This window comes from Penaeus chinensis, chromosome 43 (assembly GCF_019202785.1).
Source record: "Penaeus chinensis breed Huanghai No. 1 chromosome 43, ASM1920278v2, whole genome shotgun sequence".
NCBI classification, from domain to species: Eukaryota; Metazoa; Arthropoda; class Malacostraca; order Decapoda; family Penaeidae; genus Penaeus; species Penaeus chinensis.
The window spans coordinates 16,765,316-16,767,815 of record NC_061861.1 but is presented as its reverse complement, the minus strand read 5'-3'; the positions used below and the strand labels follow the sequence as shown (position 1 = coordinate 16,767,815).

The 2,500-nt window shown below is 43.6% G+C and overlaps 1 protein-coding gene across 1 annotated transcript in view; it reads right to left on the bottom strand.

The window, feature by feature from the left end:
* LOC125048374 (opsin-5-like) overlaps positions 1-2,500 on the bottom strand; it is a 61,469-nt gene that overhangs the window by 26,589 nt on the left and 32,380 nt on the right. Inside the window, exon 3 of the mRNA XM_047647039.1 lies at positions 1,092-1,274. Within this exon, the coding sequence (XP_047502995.1) occupies positions 1,092-1,274 (183 nt within the window). The remainder of the gene's footprint in view (positions 1-1,091; positions 1,275-2,500) is intronic.

Below are 2,500 nucleotides of genomic sequence, written 5' to 3'. Positions count from 1 at the left end.
CACACACAACATACACACTCAAATGTATATGCAAACACAAATACACACACATACACGTACAGACATACATGTAAAGAAACAAACATTAAAAGATTAAACTTTATTGCCCGTAATTTAAAATATTGTTCATTTCGGTATCATTCATACTTTTTATTTCAATCTAAGATTCTCTCTACCTGAAGTCACGACCTCCCCCCTCCCCCTCTACCCCTCCCCTCCTCTTCCTTGACAATGACATATAACTCTTAAATTATTTAACCCCCCCCTTCTCCCTATCCCACACCCACACAGCTCCTCCTCGGAAACTTTCTCCCTTCCTTCCCCCCTCCCCCCCACTTAATTCTTCCCCATCACTTACTTTTTCTCTTTCCTTCCTTCCTTCCTCTGCGTCTTTGTCTTTTTCTTTCTATTTTCCTTTACTTTCATCTTTCCTTCTCCTCTCTTCCACTACGCTATATCTCATCTCTTTCCCCTTCCCTTCCCTTTACTTATCTCCCCCTCTCCCCTTTCCCTCATCCTTCCTCCCCCTCTCTTCCTCCTTTCCCTCCTCTCCTTCCCTTCCCCCTTTCTCTCCGTCTCCTTTCTTCCCCATATCTCTTCCTCTCCCTTATCCCTTCCTCCTCCCTTTCCCTCCCTACACCCTCCTTCCTCACCCTTTTCCCTCCCTCCTTACCTCCTCTCCCCACTTCCTTTTACCCTTCTCCTCCTACCCCATTTCACCTTCCTTCCCCCAATTCCCGTATTAACTACTTCCCCCATCTCCTTTGCCCTCCTCTGCCCCTCTCCCTTTCTCTTTCCCCTTACCCAACCCCTCCCCACTCCCCACTCCACCCCTCCTTCTTTACCCCCCCACCCCCACCCTTTTTTTTTCCCCCCGACCCCCCACCCCTCCTTCGTTACCCCCCCCCCCCCCTAGCCATTTTCGTGAGTTGAGAACCACCAACAATGATTACCTAAACAACTTCTCCCCCGAGGAAGTATCAATCGTCATCCTCCCCAGCATAAAGACCCAGTCAACTACAGGAGGCTAACGCGGCTCCAAGACAATCCGTCAAACACAAACGAACAAACAAACATTCTCCCTCACTCACCCAGATCGCCGAAGAGCCAGCGGTGAGAGAAGGAGGCTGCCATAGCCGCAGGGTAAGAGGCGACGGCTAGAAACAAGTGTATGACGGCCATGTTGAGGAGCAGCATCTCGGCCGGAGTGAGATAGCGCAGCCTCCGCCAGAACATGACGACGCTCGACCCGTTGCCCAGAATGGAGAGCACGCCTGGGGAGGGGGAGAGGAGGGGGGGAGGAGAACAGGAGGAGAGGGGGTGGGTAAGAGGGGGGAAGGGTGGGGAGGGGAGGGGGTGGGCAGGAGGAGGGGGAGGGAGGGAAGGGGGTGAGAGTGGAAGGTAGGAGAGGGAGGGAAGAGAGGGGAAGGGGATGGGAGGAAGAGGGAGGGAACGGGGGAGGGAAGAGAAGGGGGTAACATTGGAGGAAAGGGCAGGGGGTAGGGTTGAAGGGAGGGGAAGAGGGGAGGAAAGAGAAGGGAAGGAAGGGGGAAGGGGATAGAAGGGAAGGAAGGGGGTAGGAAGAGAAGGAGGGGAGGGGGAAGGAAATAGAAGGCAGGGGAGAGGGGGGGAGGGAATAACAGTGGAGTAGGAACAAGAGTTAAAAGGAAGGGTGGGTTGGTGTATGGGGGGGGGGGGGGCGTGGAAGCAAGCAGAGACCAAGAAAAAAAAAACAAAAAAAAAACAGATTAGATATGAAATAACAGAATCTTAAAAGAAAAAAAAAACAATAATAACAATCATAGTTAAAACATACACAAAAAATATATATAATTATAACATACACGTGAAGGAACAACGTGTAAAGAATTATATTTAATGAAACAGAGTTGCAGTCATGATAATTAGCATTTTGAGTTTTTAAGTGGAAATAGGATTTTACTCAATCTTGCTCTGACAACGTTAAATAAAGTATCATACAAATATGATGATACACACTGACGTTAATAATTCCAACCGAGATGAAGATGATGATGATGATGTTGATGATGTTGATGGTGATGATAATGAATATGAGGTGATGATGATGATATTAATAAGGATAATGACAATAATGATACTATTAATAATAGTAATAATAATAATGATGGTGATGATAATGGTAATGATAGTAATAGTAATGACAATAATGATGATAATAATGATAATAATAATAATAATATGATGATGATGATAATAATAATAATAATAGTAATAATATTGATGATAATGATGATGATGATGATGATGATGAGATTAGGAATAATGATAATGTTAATTATCATAATGACAACAATGATAATGATAATAGTGATAATAATAACAACGATAATAATAATAAAGATAATGATAATAACAATAGTAATAATAATAATAGTAATAATAATAACGATAATAATGATAATGATAATAACAATAGTAATAATAATAGTAGTAATAATAATAACGATAATAATGATAA